At 37.6% G+C, this 15,031-nt stretch overlaps 1 protein-coding gene across 2 annotated transcripts in view; it reads left to right on the forward strand.

Moving 5' to 3' along the window:
* Positions 1 to 15,031, forward strand: part of PRKDC (protein kinase, DNA-activated, catalytic subunit) — an 82,284-nt gene that overhangs the window by 11,520 nt on the left and 55,733 nt on the right. For both annotated transcript variants that reach the window (XM_066181630.1, XM_066181639.1), the window contains exons 14-29: positions 362 to 411; positions 1,556 to 1,693; positions 1,998 to 2,147; positions 2,597 to 2,712; positions 3,413 to 3,572; positions 4,691 to 4,777; positions 5,134 to 5,253; positions 5,620 to 5,779; positions 6,212 to 6,318; positions 8,118 to 8,208; positions 9,511 to 9,674; positions 10,332 to 10,484; positions 11,693 to 11,800; positions 12,570 to 12,796; positions 13,204 to 13,298; positions 14,243 to 14,342. In XM_066181630.1, coding sequence (XP_066037727.1) covers positions 362 to 411; positions 1,556 to 1,693; positions 1,998 to 2,147; positions 2,597 to 2,712; positions 3,413 to 3,572; positions 4,691 to 4,777; positions 5,134 to 5,253; positions 5,620 to 5,779; positions 6,212 to 6,318; positions 8,118 to 8,208; positions 9,511 to 9,674; positions 10,332 to 10,484; positions 11,693 to 11,800; positions 12,570 to 12,796; positions 13,204 to 13,298; positions 14,243 to 14,342 — 2,026 coding nt within the window. The remainder of the gene's footprint in view (positions 1 to 361; positions 412 to 1,555; positions 1,694 to 1,997; positions 2,148 to 2,596; positions 2,713 to 3,412; positions 3,573 to 4,690; positions 4,778 to 5,133; positions 5,254 to 5,619; positions 5,780 to 6,211; positions 6,319 to 8,117; positions 8,209 to 9,510; positions 9,675 to 10,331; positions 10,485 to 11,692; positions 11,801 to 12,569; positions 12,797 to 13,203; positions 13,299 to 14,242; positions 14,343 to 15,031) is intronic.

A 15,031-nucleotide genomic window follows, 5' to 3' on the forward strand; every position in this document is an offset into this window, starting at 1 on the left:
CATCCAATTACCGTGTTCATCCTAAGTCCATGAAAATCACTGGGGGTTGTTGCCTTTTCAATAAGGGCATTATGGATGATGTCTTGGTCATCAGTCATAATCAGGAAAAAGTCAAAGCAGTATTGACAAAAAGTAGTAAGAAGCAAGTTCAGGATTGGTTACCTGTGGAGCATCCTAGAGTCAAGGCTCTGATTTGAGCTATTTTGTCCTTAAAGGAAAAAAAAAAATCTGTGTTCTTTTGCCTCTCCCTTACCATGACAGAATATGGAAAACTGATTTGTTTAGTTGTTAATGTAATGAATGATAATAATGCCATGCTTTTTAAATCTATTCAGGCAATTTGTTTTTTTGTTTGTTTCAGTGCATCAGGGATTAATCAGAATTTTCTCCAAGCCAATCACATTTTCAAAGGTAAAATAACGGTTTAAACATATTTATTTCATTTAGATTCCTAGAGTATACATTCCTTTCCAGTTCTTTACAACCTAACTCAGTAAATAAGGGAAGGCCCAAAGACACAAAAATAGTACTATCCATTTTGTTATTAGTCCATTAGTGTTACTAGTTATTGGCTCATTTGTTCTTAGTCTCTCATCCCCTCTGCTCAGCACAGTGTGGATGTGCCTCTTGTGCTGAATAAAGAAAATTACAGGAAACAGATGTCTGTTTGGTCAGGTTTTCTGTAAAAAAGAAGGTTGTAATTAAAGTCATCCTGCTTTCTTCTGGGTTAGATTTTAGACATTTTAAATGTTACTGAATACTTGTGTTAAAAGCTTTAATATCTTTGCTTTATCCCTGTGCAGCAGAATAACTATAGAATTTCTCAAATAACTGAGCACTAGGAGAACAACCATTTGAGGTTTTTGGACTTTTTTCTGAAAGGAGGTGGTTGTTTTGTGCTCTTTTCAAATTGATTCAGAAAGCTAAATCTTTCATGTTGCCAGCTGCAGCAGTAATTTTACATTGTGTTGCCTGGGTCAGGTAGTTCCATAGACAGTTGTACTGGGATTTGACTGAGATGGAGTTAGTTTTTCCCATAGCAGCCCTCATGGAGCTGTGCTTGTTTTTGTAACTGGAAATGTGTTGATAGGAGAGCAGTATTTTGGCTACTGCTGAGCAGCACTGGCACAGCGTCAAGGCTGGCTCTCCAACATTTTCCTACAGGTGGAGGGACAAGATTTTGGGAGGGGGCAGAGCCAGGACAGCTGACCAAAGGGAAATTCCATGCCATATAGTGTCTGGTCAGCAGTAAAAGCTGGCAGAAAGGAGGAGGTGGGCAGCATTGGTTAAGGTGTTTGTCTTCGGCTACATGTACCAAAACCCTGCTTCCAAGGAAGTGGCTGGACATTGCCTGCTGATGGGAAGTAGAGAATAAATCTTTTGTCGTCCTTTGCTACTAAACTGCTTTTATCTTGACCCATGAGGTTTTTTTCATCTTATTTTCCCCTTCCCAGTTCTGGTGAGGAGAGTAGTAGAATGGCCTGGCGGGTACCTGCCGTGCACCCAGGGTCAAACCACCAGAGCAATATGTCTGACAAATATTGTCTCCCTTCAGGATTTTTTTGGAAAAGAAACTTCTGGATCAGAAGAAGCCTTTGCAACTGGAGAAGTTGGGACACGAAGATCAAAAGTACCAACTTATAAGGACTATCTGTACCTCTTTAGAAGTCTACTGAGCTGTGACACAATGAAGGTAAAGCATAGTTAACGTGGAAATACAAAATGAAACAGAAAATGAAACACAATCCTGAGTCTTGTCGTCTTATCGCTGCTTTTCTAACTTTGGACTTTTTCCAAATGTCGTGCTGTAGAAGGACTGTTTTCTGGTTTTGGTTGGATTTTATGGCTGATAAATTAATTAAACAGTGATTTATTTATGCTTTCATAGCTCAGAAACATCTAAAACTGGATTCTCTGGATCATTTCAATGTTAGTTTGTAAGTTAACAAATAATTTTTATTTGTGTTTTGAAATATGAACTTTTTTGTCCTACAAAGGAATGTGTTTTTGAAGATGCAAACTTTCTTACTGAAAATGCACAACTACAGTCCTTGAGTCGTGTCCTGTATGATGAATTTATAAAATCTATGTTGAAGATCATTGAGAAATTGGACCTGACTGTTCAGAAACTGGAGGTTAGTGAGCAGGTGAGACTTGAGCACCTGTCCATTAAATCCTGCTGTTGTAGGGGAACCAAAATTATATCCCTTGTTTTGTTTTCACTATGCCTAGATAGCACCCTTTATTTGACAAGTAATATTTGTCCTAGATAAAATGTTTTACTTAGTATTTCTGAATGCTGCATTGTAGTGTTAGGAGATGGAAACATCAGAATCAATAGAAGTTCACAGAAACTGTTACTTTAGACTTTCTACTCTGGAATCTACTGTTTCTCATTTTTCAACTGGCTTTCTCCTTGGAAGCAGGCATCTCTTATTTTTCCTTTCAATTACCAATGTGTTAACTGTTAGTCCTTCATCTCTCAGGGTACCTAGTAACAGCTAGACAAAGCCAGACTGTTAATGTGGCAAAAAAAGTGTAAAAGCTTTCTGTGTTGTCACAGATCCAGTGTTCTTTCTTTGATATTTGTTTTCAGGACGAAAATGCAGGTGACAGTGCTTTGGTTGGGCCTTCTTCTGACCCTGCTTCAAACCTTCGGCCAACGAAGCCAATAGATTTTATTGCCTTCCTAAATCTCGTGGAATTCTGCAGGTACTGGTATGGTTTTATGTAATTTGAAAGTTACAAAGTGGTTGGAAGAAGCTTGAGGTGAAATGTATTCAAGATGTTTGTTTCTGAGTTAGTTTGGTAGATCATGTTTCGAAATGCACAAGATGATTTAGGAGGGAGCCAGAGAAAGGGTTTTTCAGACACCTGGGCCATTGGTAAACATACACAAACTCATCAGCTCAGGTTTTTTGAAAGAGCACAGGAGACATTAGCATTCACTATCATTATTTGGGTGTAATTGTCCTTCATTATATGTTTGTATTATATGTTGTAACTTCTAGTATTATCCTGAATATCCAGTATCCTAAATACTGACGAGACCAGAGATACAGTCTTCATAGACTACTAAGGGGCATTAAGGGAAAAGTACAGCATTAGTTGCCTGTGGAGGTCCAGTAATGAAATGTGATATATGAAGATGTGTGTTTGTATAAATTCAATAATGAGATGTAATAAGGGATAAATGCCTTTGCCCTCTAAAACAAAATGAGAGTCTTCCTGTACTTGATTCAGAAGGCAGCATGCATTTATTCTCTGACTGTCTTTGGAGCTGCTCTGTTACAGCAGTATTTCTTTCTTGTACTGAGGTGAAAGTTTTTAAAAAATAAAACATTGTATTTGATTACTTTTTTTTTCTTTCTTTTTTTTTTTTCCTCCTATGTTTTCTGTGCATTGGTTTTAGAGAGATACTTCCAGAGAAACATGTGGAATACTTTCACCCTTGGGTATATTCCTTTGGTTATGAGCTTGTTACACATTCAACAAGACTGCCTCTTATTAGTGGATTCTACAAGCTGCTCTCAGTTGCAATGAAAATTGCCAAGAGGATAAAATACTTTGAGGTGAGATCTTTTACCCAGTGGAGGGGTAACGTGTTGTATTAATGACTCTGCCATTCATTATGCACAGTATTTTATTCCCTATGAAAAACAGTTTGTTGAAACAGTTACTGGGTTGTATCAAATGTTCATAGCTTCCTATGGCTCCATAATTAGAAGCACATTAAAAGTCAAAATTTAGACTAGAGGCCCAGTTTCTGGAGACACACCATCCATGTGTAATCACACAATTTCTGAATTATTGGGGTGGGAAGGGACCTCTGGAATTCATCCAGTCCAACCCCACTGCCAAGGTAGTGTCACCTAGAGCAGGTGACACAGGAACTCATCAAGGTGGATTTGGAATGTCTTCTGAGAGGGAGAATCCACAACCTCCCTTGGGCAGCCTGTTCCAGTTCTCTTTCCAAAACCCTGAGCTGGGTGAACAGAGAGATGGGAGGTACCTTGGCAGTGTAGGTGGTATAAAAGATATTTTGGATAGAAACAATCCAACCATAAGAGCAGAGTCATGTATGGGTTAGTTACTCAACCTCTGGAGTATACTCTTATTACACTCACTGATTTCCACAGGGAATATGATGCCCTGTTGGTGGTTTCATTGTTTGTGGTATGGAAGATATTGGGCTAAAGCACATGGGTGTGTAGGCCACAGACCCCAGAGCTGTCCTTGCTGCTGCTGATGGCACCAAGTGAAGCACATTTGGAAACTCATTGGTGTAGATGCTTGTACTGTGCACACTTGTAAATTGTTTTCTTATTACACCAGCATTCTTACCACCTGGACATCCACTGTTAGGGAAATTTGAGTTTTTATGGCTTGTTGCATGAGCAGAGAAAATCAAACCATTGAAAAGTTACTTTGTGGTCATATCTCTTGTTTATTTGCAGTCAATATCAGTTGTTTATTTGCATAATATTTAATATATTTCAAAAAGCTGACCCTCAGTGAACCATATTAATGTTAATTTCTAACATTTGAAAGATTAAAGATATATTTCAAGTTTTCACTGACCCCAGTTTCGTATTGGACCATATGATGTATGTATTCTGAGTTGAACTTGTGGTTCATGTATGTACTATGTGCTTTTTAATAGCACTGACTCGTGGTTTCTGTTTGATAGGGTGTCAGTCCAAGGAGCCTCAGAAGATGTCCTGAAGACCCAGAAAAGAGCTCTTGCTTTGCAGTTTTTGTAAAGTTTGGAAAAGAGGTAAGGAATTTTGCTCACTAACTTTCTTAGTCTGAATATAAACATATGTGATTCAATCAAAATTTTATCATATGAGGAATCTTATATATACTGTAGAAGTATTCTTGCTTTTTCGAGCTGTGCAACATAGAGTTTTAGGATTTTTTTTCTCTCTGTTTTTTACTCAATGTCAGAAGAAGCATATTGGTCACCAGTTCATATACAATTGAGAAATAACAGTAAAAATACTTCTGGTAACTGTCTGCAGGTGAATGAGATTCCACTATTAGTTTTGGCTTGTTTACTTTACATACTACAGTTAAGTCAAGGTTTCAAAAGGTTTATGTTTGTTCTCAATCTGTTTATCTGACTTTTAGGTTGCAGCAAAAATGAAACAGTATAAAGATGAGTTGTTGGCATCTTGTCTGATTTTTTTGCTTTCTTTACCACATGACATCATCATGCTTGATATCAAAGCATATATTCCTGCACTGCAGGTGAGTCAAAGTGATGTACAGCTAACAGGTTTTTTTTCCCCTAAGATATGTATAAACATTCCATAGCAAAGTATTAAGGTAACTATTAAACTCTCTACAGTCTTCAGTAAGATAGAATACAAGCAACTTGACTCTTTGGATAAAAAGTAAATCGTTGGAATTTGCTTTTGCACTAAGCAGACTCTCTTAGTGCCTGTGTTGCAGTATAAACATATCTCCTGTGCTGATCTTGAGTGAGATGCTAAACAGAGAAAAGTTATTGCAAAGGGAAATGTACACCAAATGCTTTTAAATTTGTCTCTTTTGCCATTAACCAACACTAGTCAGTTAATGTGAAAGGCTGACAGTTTTGTATTTGACACTTAGACTGCATTTAAGCTGGGCCTTAGCTGTACCCCAATGGCTGATCTGGGCCTGGATGCTTTGGAAGACTGGTCTGCTCACATCCCCAGGCATATGATGCAACCCTATTACAAGGATGTCCTGCCTCTTCTTGATGGTTATTTAAAAAGCTCTACATCTACAGGTACATACATGCAAAATATTGCTAGTCTTAAGGAAGAGGGAAATAATTTTTTTATAAAGATGTAGACATGCCGTGCCTTTTATTTATATTATGCACTTTCTGTGTTTGGAGCGACATAACTTCCCTTACAGCCCAAAATGCACTTTTTTCTTCAACTAGGATTTACTTGCTTCTGCTGAACACTCAGTAAACATTGCCATTTTATTTATTACTTCTGTGTGATATGTCCTTTTTTTTGCTTAAATTAGCTTAGTTTTACTAAGGGACCTATTTTCCTTAATAGAAATTTTCAATGAAAGAATAATTGTCATGTTTTGAAAATAAAAACGGGCAAAACAAGAGTGGGGTTTTTTTAAATGAAACTATGAATAGGTGCTTGAGATGCTGGTACAATAAACTGGTGTTGATATGCTGGGTTTTTTTGTTCATCAGCTGAATCCCAGAATAACTGGGAAGTAAGGAAACTTTCTCAAGCAGCCCAGAAAGGATGTAATAAGGTTGTGATACAGCGTATAAGAAAAGCAAAGACATTTTCTGGGGTAAGAACCCTTTCTTTTTAGAGTTAAATGTTAATCCTTTCTTCCCACTGTTTCTTTTCCTTTCTTGCATGCATACTTTCTTTTTTTAAGAGGGCTAGTTCTACCTTAGATGAGTTTAATGGATTCCATTCTACAGTGTGGCTCAAGAGGCTGTTACATCAGCTGGAAAGATGTCATATTCCAGGGTGAGGATGGATGTTGTTCAGGGAAGGGGACTGAAGAAATCCCGTAAGTCAGTATCACTGCTAGACTGATACATTATGGCAACAAAAATTTATTTCCAGCAGCCAAAATCAGGTTCCTGCTTAGCAGCTTTGCAGTATGCAATGCAGTTTTGTGAATGTTTAAGTGATTTGAGGGATTTTTAATTGTCTTGTGGATAGGTTTACAGTTTTTAGAGGCCAGCATAAGTATTACTTTGTCCAGTGGCCTCTCAAATGTAAGTATAGTTTTATTTGTATATTCCAGTACACCAACTAACTTGGAATAAACCTCTTTTTAGGTGTGACATTATTAGTTACTCCTGTAGATAGAACCCTTTCCAACCTGGTTGTCTTTAAACATGATGCTCTTCGAGTGAGTCCAGTGGAGAGCTACAAAGATGATTAGAGGCCTGGAGCATCTCATATGAGGAAAGGCTAAGGGATCTCAGCCTGTTTAACCTGGAGAAGTGAAGAGTGAGAGGAGACCTCATCAATATCTATCAGTATCTGAAGGGAGGGTGGCAAGAGGATGGGGCCAGGCTCTTCTCAGTGGTGCCAAGCAATAGAGCAAGAGGCAATGGGCAGAAACTGATGCTCAGGAAGTTCCATCTAGTATGAAGAAGAACTTTATTGTGCAGTGACAGAGCACTGGGACAGATTTCTCAGAGTAGTTATGGAGTCTCCCTCACTGGAGATGTTCCAGAGCTGTCTGGATGCAATCCTGTGCTCTAGGATTACCCTGCTTGAGAAGGGAGGTTGGACCACATGACTGCCAGAAGCCCCTTCCAACCTTGATCATTATGTGATTCCGTGAAACAAAATGAGTTAATTTTATGTCCCATACAGGCTGCTTCTGAAAATCAGTTTCCTGAGAGAGGCACTGCTTAGTCTGCAGAAAGGAGGCTCAGGGGAGACCTTACTGCTCTTTACAATTATCTGAAAAGAAGGTTGTAGCCAGGTGAGGGTTGGTCCCCCAGGTAACAAGTGACAGGACAAGAGCAAGTGGCCTCAGGTTATGCCAGAGGAGGTTTAGATTGGATATTTGGAAAAAATACCTTCATGAAAGAGGTTGTCAAGCATTGGAGCAGGCTGCACAGGTAAGTAGTAGAATCACCATCCCTGAAGTGTTCAAAAACGTGTGGGTGTGGCACTTGAGGATGTGGTTTAGTGATGAGCATGGCAGTGCTGGGTTAATGGTTGGACTTGATGGCTTTAGAGGTCTTCTCCAATCTAAAAGATTCTTTGATTCTATATAGGTCCAAGGTCTAAACTTTAAATTCTGCAGTTAAAGCAAATGAAAAGAGCAATTTTTGCTTCAGATTTGTTTCTGCTTTTTACACTGTTACGTCATTCTGTAGATAGGTGTCACCTGTGATAGTAAAATTTTACTTCAGAAATGGTAATTGAAAGCTCACAGTCTTGCCCTCTTTTGTTTACTAAACCAAAGCTCTTTTGTTTGATGCAATTCTTCTCCTCTTGGTTTCATTTTACCTTCTTCATCTGTATTTACAAGACCTTCATTTAATCTGTAAACCTAATTACTTCTGTATAGAAGTAACTGCTCTTTCACTAATATTAATCTGTTCAATTATTTAGGATAATAGTCCTTCCTTGGAAGCAGTAAGGACTAGGGTGGCACGCCTTCTTGGATCTTTGGGAGGGCAGATTAATCACAACTTAATTACAGGTAAGTATCCTGTGGAAAATATTTGTATGTCTCTGCTGTCTCTCTTGAAAGTAGATTTCATTAATCTACTTTCATCATGAGATTTCACTCAGCATCACTTTCATATACCTGTTTTTTGTTGCTCTTGTTTGAACAAAATTACTTCTATTCAGTTCTGGAGTTCAGTAGAGCAAAAGTATTCACCAGCTGAATATGGAGTAGGGAAAGTGTTTAGGAAACATACAGTTGAAAGAAAAACCTTTGCATCTGAGTTATGGTTTTATTTATTCCAGCCTTCATCCTCTGGCTGCAAAGCCATTTTAAAACTCTACCCCGGTTTGTAGCTACTTAGTACTTATTTCTACCTCTACTACAGTTCTCAGTATTTAAGAGCTGCAGTCGTGAATTGTGTAAATCTCAGCATGCTTACTTTTTCACTTGTGGGTTTAAGGTACATCATGCCTTTAGTATGTGTGGGTAGTAGAGTTCCATTTGGGTGCTCCTTAAAAAAAAGCCATGCTCCTTAAAAAAAAGACAGCATTTTCTCCCTTTCTCTATCCAGTCCTTGAACAAGCTTTATAATTTAAATATTAAATGTCATACAGTCTAATAAAAATGGAAAACAACAGTGTAAATTGTGTAAGACCATGAGATTCAAAGGATAAATTCAGCACAAAATTTAGTTAATCTAAAAATTTATGTAGTATGCATTTTTTCCCCTTTCTTTGCCTGCTTATGTTTGTTTTTTCTGCCTTTACAATCAATTTTCTTTCTGCCAAGTACTTCTCTGTTACTTACTCAAGAACACTGGGGGACAGTAGCCTTATTCTCTGGAAATCAAATACAAACTGTGGTCAGATTTTGTTAACCAAATTTACAAATATGGGAAAATAGGGAGAGAAGGCAGTAAGTATGCCAGTTTTCCTTGGAGGAGATAGCTATAAATGGCTGTAAATGTAGTCATTTTCTGTGCAATTGCAGAAGTCAATATGTTGGTTCTTCTTGTCTGATTGACCTTCAAGAATATTCTGTAACATTAGAAGACAAATGCATTATACTGGATGTCTTAGAGAAGTATTTTAAATCAAGTGTCATTCAATGTCTTCTGGATTTGTCTCCAAACTTAACCTGTATTGAAACTGGAGACTGCTGCAATGCTCACCTGAAATGCTGGCTACTATTTTTGATGTCATTTATAAAGCATTAACATTGCATGGCAATCTAACTGAAGCTGGAAGGTTGCAGATATTTTTGACTGAACTGAGTAAATACTTGCTCTGTGTATATTGTATTAAGCTTGTTTTCATCTTTCAAATGCATCAGCTACCTCTGCAGAAGAGATGATGAAGAAATGTGTATCCTGGGACACGGAGAAGCGCCTAAGCTTTGCTGTACCATTTGCAGATATGAAGCCTGTCATCTACTTGGACTTATTTTTGCCTCATGTGACTGAACTGGCTCTTTCTGCAAGTGACAGGCAAACAAAAGTATTGATTTTTTTTTTCCTACATCTTGTTTTATGCTAGCTGATAAAAGTGCATAAAATGTCATCCTTGCTACTACTGACCTGTTTTAATTAATTCATAGGTAGCAATGTGCTTCTTTGGTGCCGTTTCATGATTACATTATTCTGAGTGTTTAGAAGCTGAAGAGCAGAAGTTGCTGTAAGCTCTGTCAGACAGCATTTTGCTTCATATAACATAAAAATGAATATTTTAAACAAGTGGATCTTTTTAAACTGGTGTTGTTTGGCCTCCTTCTCATGCCCAGCCTATGAACTTGGGGGGTCTGTCCAGCAGAGCACTTAAGCAAATGTTTTGATGCTGTGCTGGATTTGGATGTTGATATCAAAGAGAGCCCAGACTGGAAGTATCCTTGAAAACACTATGGGTGACTTACCTGATAATGAACTTTCTCCAGCTGATATGTAACTGCCCATGACAGAGACTAAAACATTAGGAAAAAGGCCAGTTAGAATGTGTGTAAATTTTTTCCATGGTCATGATCTGTTCCTAGAATGGTGATTTAGCATAGGTGTGATTTCTCAAGCACACCCTTTCATGTGACTCATTCTCTCCTGCTCACGATTTTGTCTTCTCTGTGAAAGTAATGGATGCATAACCAAAGGGATTTTTAAATTTCAGGTTGCAGCGTGTGAGCTGCTACATGGCATAGTCACATATATGTTGGGGAAAGCCTCTCAGATGCCAGAAGGACATCAGGGTCCCCCACCTATGTACCATTTACATAAACGAGTATTTCCAGTACTGCTTCGTCTTGCTTGTGACATAGACCAGGTAAGCAGATTTACTTATACCAATTTTAGCTTGTCAGATACCTTTAAATGTGGGAATTAATGAATAGTTTTATTTAGAAATTTTCCTAACATGCTCATTTGGGTTTTTTTTTTTTTTCAAGTGAAGAGTATTTTATAGGCTGAAATTCTATTCTAGGGATGAATCATCCAGATTTTGGGAGTAGGGTCAAAACCTGTTCAAGTACTGCTTTCGAATACTTACATGATGTGGTGTAGTTCAGAGTACCTCAGAGGAGTGTACAAGAGAGATTCAGGTTTCATGGTTTACTCAGCGAGTTTGTGGCAGTAACCCTCTTTATTACCATATTTAATTTCTGTAGTCTTTCAGTAATAAGTTAATCGTAGGTGAAGTTGATTATTTTGATATTGAGTGTGTGCAAAGCTAAAATCATAGGAAAAACATTTGAGAGAGAATGTGTAGCTGCCTCTTTGATACCTACAGATGATATATTTCGTTCAAACATTTGAATTTGATATTTCTCCTCCTTTGCACAAAACAGAACAGACACACAGGTTCATCTCCACTGTAATTACAGTTTTTTGTGCCTTTTAAGACTGCTGTTTGTACCCTGGCATCCATATCTATTTTTAATTCAAAGGGATTTTGTGTCCTGTTAAAATAGACAGGAAGCTGTTTATTTTAAGACAGTTTAAGTGAAACCTCTTTTGCTAGTGTATGGTTGAACATAAACCATAGGTAAATGATGTCTGGTTTGGTCCAAGCCACAGGCCCTGCACTTAAAGCAGGTGTATATGCATCAATAAGTGTATTTATAGTATGACAGTATTCCATCAGGTTGATTTACAGGTAGAATTGTTGAAATCCGGGAAGTTAGATTAATGGTAAAGATAGATTTTTAGATCTAAATATGGATTAAGAAACAAACATCCCTGTTTTCCTGACTGTGTATTGGCATATCATTCTGGGGCATGCAATGTTCTTTGTCTCAAAAGATATTACTGAAAGTGAGCTTGGAGGACATTGAGACTAGCTGAATAGAAAGCATCTAACCCATTTTAATTGTCTGGGGTTTTTTTTGATCCTTGATACGGGAATGTAATATGAAATTGGTTATTTATTTTGTAGACCCTTTTTCAGAGTACTGGTTTTTATTCTTACATATTAATAGCAAAGTAGCATAGAAATGTATTAATCCTAGAAACATTGTTAATGTTTACTGTTTTCAGGTAGCAAGACAGTTGTATGAGCCTTTAGTCATGCAGCTCATTCACTGGTTTACCAACAACAAAAAATTTGAGAGTCAAGATACAGTGGCATTCCTGGAAGCTATCCTGGTAGGTCATAAGTCTTTCCTGTCTTTTCTCTGTGCCGTGTGACTTTATTTTTGACTAGCATCATTTTACAGCTGAAGCAACCAGGAACACATGATCAGATAGAATGGCCCCTTAACTATTTAAAAGAAAGAAAAAGTTGTTTTTTTATTTATTTTCTAATAACCATTTCACATTTCTTAGCTGAGATATTGATGATGGATTTCTCTTTCTTTGGTATTGTCAAAATGTAGGTATATCATCTTCACTTCAAATGAAACACTCTTTATAATCAGTATGAGCTAGGAACAACTGAAGCATGTTCACCATTCATCCCCCTGAATGCCTTTGTTTGCTTAATTTTTCTCTTTGCCTTCACCAGGTGCAAAAGTTTTGCATTTAAAACTAGCTTTTGCACTGAACAGAAGTGGTTGGAGGCAAGGTAGGTCGAGAGGACTGGAGTACTTTTTTTTAATGAAAGTCAGTGTTGTCACACCGCTTCTTACACAGAGGGAGCACACGCATCAGAAAATGAAGTGACTTAGACAAGACTCCGACACTGATAGCTGAGACAGGAATAGAAATCCAGATCTTTGAGCCGTAATTCAGCACTGTGAGGTCTGAAAGTTCTGCCCTTCCCTTGGACAGTAGCAATTTTGTTAATTTATGGTAAACTGTGAGTACAGTTTTTTAATTTGCAAATAATGCAATGTAGATAAGCTGCTATAATACTGCACGGAGAAAATGGCAGGGTTTTTTCTTCTTGAGGTGAAATAACCTTGTGTAATTTCAGAGTGGCATAGTGGATCCAGTTGACAGCACTTTGAGAGATTTCTGTGGCCAGTGCATACGAGAATTTTTGAAATGGTCAATCAAGCAGACAACACCGAGACAGCAGGAGGAAAGCCCAGCAAACACCAAGTCTCTTTTTAAACGGTTGTACAGTCTTGCTCTTCACCCCAGTGCTTTCAAGAGGCTGGGTGCAGCACTTGCTTTTAACAGTATCTACAGAGAATTTAGGTGAGCAGGCAGAGCTTGAAACAGTAACTACTTGGCCTAAAGCAGCTCAAATACTGCTCAAATAGTCCTTCACTGACACTCATTCTATTTATGTATATGACAGCTGTAAAATTCAGTTATCCAGCTTATTTTTAATAATAACTGTGTTGTTTGAGCTTTCTGTCTGTGTGAAATGTGTAAAAATAATTTTTCATCACAAGTTTATAAGATGTTTTTTATGCCTTTTCATGAAGTCTGCTCAGCAAATTTCACTGCTAATTTTTAAAGTGGCTTAGATGTACATTTTTTGTGCAAACATTTTTTTGTAGTCTATCTGTGCAGGATTTAATTTCGTGGTTTTTAATTAGGATTTTACATTTAGTGCTTCTGCTCACATTTCTCATGAATTTTTTTCCTTCTTTTTAAAGGGAAGAAAATTCTCTGGTGGAGCAGTTCGTATTTGAAGCACTAGTTATTTTTCTGGAAAGCCTGGCTTTAGCCCATACAGATGAGAAGTCATTAGGTAAGCTATAATTAATTAACTGTGGAATGAGGAAAAAAGTTACTTTGTTGAATTTTGGGTTAAAAAAGAAAACCTGTAACCGTAAGAAAAGTACATTTGCTTACTTTTTCAACAAAGGAAGAATTACTTTTCATTATCAGTAGAGAGGTCATTTGGCATCTAGTTAGGAACTCTTTGAATCAACTCCTTGCAATGTATAAAGGTGGAATATTTGGAGTTCAGGAGAAAGAACCTTTCCATATTTACAATGATTTACAGTTTTGTAATAACACTAAAAAGGCTGGTGGTGCTTCAGATTTGAGTTGTGGTTTTGCAGTTACGTGGTATTAAAAAATGTAGCTTGATGAGAATCAGTCCATTCTTATATATCAAGCAAATGCTCCAAAAATTGTCATTTTGATATATTCTGTGGAATATTTCCACTATTTTGTGATGCCTTTTCATTGTTGTTTTGTCATTCTTTGCAACAGTATGTAGTTGTGTGAAGAATCTGTGACCTCTTTGTACTAACGATTCTTCAGTAAACCTATTTTTCTCTCTTCTTTTTTCCATACTCTTTCATTGATTAATAGTAATTAGAACATGAAGCCAAAAGTTGGGGTAACAAAACTTAATTTCTTTCAGAGGAGCAGTTCAGGATATGGTAGAAGTGTCCCTAGAAGAATTACTCACATGGGAAAATGTTACAGTTTCTCTAAGCATGATCAGAAAAAGTAGAATGCGCAGTTTTATACCAAAAGCCTTAGGCTTGGCTCAGGACAACCCAGCCTGTCTGATGTTTTGTGATTTTGTTCTGCACCTTTGAAAAATTTAGTGTAGAAGCACAGAGTAGTGGAGCTGGTAGACCTTATCATATGTATCAGTCTCTTGCACCATGTCTACAGTGCTATCTCAGTCAAATGACTGGGATTTTTTTTGAGATGCCAATTCTCTCTCTCCAACAGGAACTGCCCAGCAGTGCTGTGATGCTCTTAATCACCTGAAGCGCATCATCAAGCATAAAGCACCTTCTCTGAACAAGGAAGGCAAACGGCGGGTACCACGGTCAGCTACTTGCATTTATTTCTATACTGCATTTTAACAAACATTATCAGGAGTTCCATTAAATGCTTGGGATTCTGAAAGGATTTAATCCAATGGCAATTGCTGATACAGACCTCCTGGTGTGTCTGTTGAACCATTAGTGGGAAAACACTGGGCATAGTATGAGAGGAGCACGATTCTTTATTGCAGCATGGTAAACTTGATTTAGTTTAGTAAGAAGAGGCAGAAGAGAAGAGCATGTTTCCCTCACAGCAGTGTATATAATAACATCACCGCTGGTGGCTAAAAGCACTTGGAGGAAACTCCTCCAACGCCTTTATTGCTGTTGTTAAATGTCACCAGAAGCAGAACAAGATGCAACAGGATGATCAGCAATTAAAGAAGGGAACCATAAAAGGTTAAAGAAACAAAAATGGATTCAGTATCAGGATGGATGAATCTCTGAGTCACCTAGATGACTCTGATTTGATCAGGAGGTTGGACTAGAGACCTCCTTAGTTCCCTTTTTACCGAAATTATCATGTGATCTTAAAGAAACTGGCAAGTGGAGTGTAGATTTGGATCACATTGGTCACATTTCATAAGTGATGAGACTGGATAATTATGGGGATGAAGAAAAACGTTGCAGGCTTATTTAAGCTTTAATCTCCATTCTTGTCTTTGAGTTTACAGAGAGAAGAGAAGTTACC

This window comes from Chamaea fasciata, unplaced genomic scaffold (genome assembly GCF_029207755.1).
Source record: "Chamaea fasciata isolate MVZ Bird 193981 ecotype frontalis unplaced genomic scaffold, bChaFas1.0.hap1 SCAF_1, whole genome shotgun sequence".
NCBI classification, from domain to species: Eukaryota; Metazoa; Chordata; class Aves; order Passeriformes; family Sylviidae; genus Chamaea; species Chamaea fasciata.